The sequence below is a fragment of the Phaseolus vulgaris genome, chromosome 8, assembly GCF_000499845.2.
Source record: "Phaseolus vulgaris cultivar G19833 chromosome 8, P. vulgaris v2.0, whole genome shotgun sequence".
Lineage (NCBI taxonomy): Eukaryota > Viridiplantae > Streptophyta > Magnoliopsida > Fabales > Fabaceae > Phaseolus > Phaseolus vulgaris.
In genome coordinates, this window is record NC_023752.2 from 26,472,638 (window position 1) to 26,475,427 (window position 2,790).

General features: G+C 52.5%; 1 protein-coding gene across 1 annotated transcript; it reads right to left on the reverse strand.

Annotated features, from left to right (window-relative positions):
• LOC137824843 (uncharacterized) lies at nucleotides 1-2,022 on the reverse strand. The gene has a single exon (XM_068630521.1). The coding sequence runs from the start codon at nucleotides 2,020-2,022 to the stop codon at nucleotides 1-3; it is 2,022 nt and encodes a 673-aa protein (XP_068486622.1).
• Between the last annotated feature and the right edge of the window lie 768 nt (nucleotides 2,023-2,790).

Consider the following 2,790-nt stretch of genomic DNA (forward strand, 5'->3'; position numbering starts at 1 on the left):
TTAAAGTGGCCCCATCCAACGCCTATCTCGCGTGTTCTCTGCACGAGACTCATTTCTGCGATCTCCTTCTATAGGCGTCGCCCTGTCGGGTGCTTTGGGTGTCGCCTCCTCTGACGCTTCTTCCATGGGCGCATCTTCCTTAGGCGTCGCCTCCGCTTGTGAGGCCTCAACAGGTGTCAACTCCGCGGGCGTCGCCTCTTCCAAGGGCTCTACCTCCATTAGCGTATCCGAAACGGGCGATCGCTCAAGTACCATGAACACGCCTCTCTTTGTCTTCAAGCTATTTTCATAGCATTTCCGAGCCTCCTCTTGATCAGATTTGATCACAATTACCTTGCCACTAAGGTCCGGCAGCTTCATCTTCATGTGGCTTGTGGAGGCCACTGCTCTCAGTCTATTCAGCGCTGGTCTTCCCATCAAGATGTTGTAGGCTGAATTGGCATTCACGACTACATACCGGATGCTTTCGGTACGCGACACCGTTCCATCAGTAAACGTCGTCCTCAACTCCAGGTAGCCACGCACCTCAACTTTGTCCCCTGTGAACCTATACAAGAATCCAGTGTAGGGCCTCAGCAAGTCAGGGGACAATTGCAACTTATTGAACGTCAACCAAAACATGACATTTGTAGAATTGCCCTGGTCGACGAGAACCCTACGCACCTTTCTCCCAGTTGTGACAATCGAAATGACCACGGGGTCATTGTCATGTGGGACAACATCTCGTATGTTAGCCCTTGTAAACACGAGGTCTGACTCCCACTGATCATCCGAACTCCCCTCTGCAACTGAATTTACTGACCTCACATACCTCTTACGTTGAGAGGCAGTGGGCCCTCCTCTAGAAAAGCCACCAGAAATGGTGTGCACTTCTCCATGGATTGGCATTTCATGCGCCTGATCCTCCTCTCGCACCGCTAGGGCTGTGGTCGTGGCAGGCCCAACAAGATAATCCTTGAGGAAACCATTCTTCACGGGCTCATCCAGCTGATGGCCCAGCGCCAAGTAGTTGTTGATATGGTGCCCAAACGCCTCGTGGAACTCGCACCATGAGTCTTTACAAGGCCCCAGCACCTTGTCAGACTTCATTGGTGGCCTCAGCCTGTCAGCTATGTTAGGCACAACAATGAGGTCCTTTAGCTCCACCACAAAATTGTGCCTCAGCGGTCTATTTCCTTCCCTCGCTGGCCTGTTACCCTCTGCTCGACCCCTGGGCTGGGGCCTCCTTGCCTCGTAGGGGCATCTCCTGTCTTGGTTCTTCCTCCCTGTCGCGGCCTCATGGACTCTGGCAGGTTGTGCACGCGACTGCATTCTAGAGCGCGTGGGCGCAACACTTGTGCGTTTCTCATACATTTCACCCTCAGAGGCGATGTGTTCCACCGCACGACGCCTTATCTCAGCGAAAGTTTTGGGGCGGTTGCGGATGATTGACTCGCAGAAAGGCCCAGGGCACACCCCCTTTCTGAATGCGTATACGATCATGGGCTCTTCTGTGGTGCCAACCTTCACCACTTGCGCCCCGAAACGATTTATGTATTCCTTCAATGTCTCGCCTTGATACTGCTTCACATCGAACAGGTCATATGAAACCGGTGGTGGAGCCCTGTTGGCTAGATACTGCTCTCTGAATAACTGCGAAAGTTGTGCAAAGGAGGTGATATGGCCATTTGGAAGACTAATGAACCAGTCCATGGCCATCCCAGTCAAAGTGCTCATGAAGAGCTTGCACTTTACGGCGTCAAAGCCGCCTACCAGCATCATTTGCGTGTGGAACGCAGTGAGATGCGCTTCAGGGTCCAACATCCCTGTGAAGGTCACCTTAGGCCCCACGAACGTGTTGGGGATCACCGTCTCCAGAATCGGCTGCGAGAACGGCGTAGAGAACTCCCTTGGTGGGGAGGAACCCTCGAGCTCGTCCCCATCGTGTAGCCCTGTGTGGTTGCGCCACCCGCGGCGCAACTCCTCATTCATGCGATAGAGCTCCTCATTTCTCGCCTGAGACGCCGCGAGATCCGCCTGCATGCGCTTTTGCTCACCTTCGACGTTGCCATTGCTTCTTGCAATCCCTGCATCATACCCATGACCTATTGCATGGTCATCTCTTCACTCTCAGCGCGCGTCGTTCCTTGCCTCGTGGACCTCATCATCTGCGGTTTCTGGATCTTCTTCTAGCTATCGTTCAACTCCAAGGGATACAGAAAGTGTTGGGAACTCGAACTCGAACGAACACAATCACACAACGACTCAACCAAAAGCAATCGGTGAAAACTGCACCAATTTCTCAATGAACAATGGCTCTTGGTAAAATCTCAATGGGAACTGGGTTGGAAACTGCAACTGGAAACTGAATTCTTGCGGTGGGGCTGAAGTTTTAGATCGGCCCCACGGTGGGCGCCAAATGTTCCCGCCGGTTGACCGGGTGCGTCTTCGTCTGTGGCTTAAACTGGCGAGCTAGGGCACCTTCGTCTTCAACCTAGATTCCCGTCTCTGAGAATACCTGAAAAGAAGTGAACAAAGTGGCGCCCTCGCAATCGTTTGCACTCCGACAATCAAGTCAGCAAGCGAGAAACATCAAAGGTGACACACCTCCGTATCGGAACACCGTGAATGGATGCTCTGAAGGTGGTCAAATAACTGAGTAACTGGTTCTCTCCCTAATTACCTGTGCGTACAGTGGGTTCGCGAGCAAACAACTAGGGTGTGTGTGTAAACTAAAAACTGGATTCCCCCCTGTCTCAAACGTCTAAGGCCCTATTTAAACGTCTAACGCATTCAAAGCGTCTTAAAGTG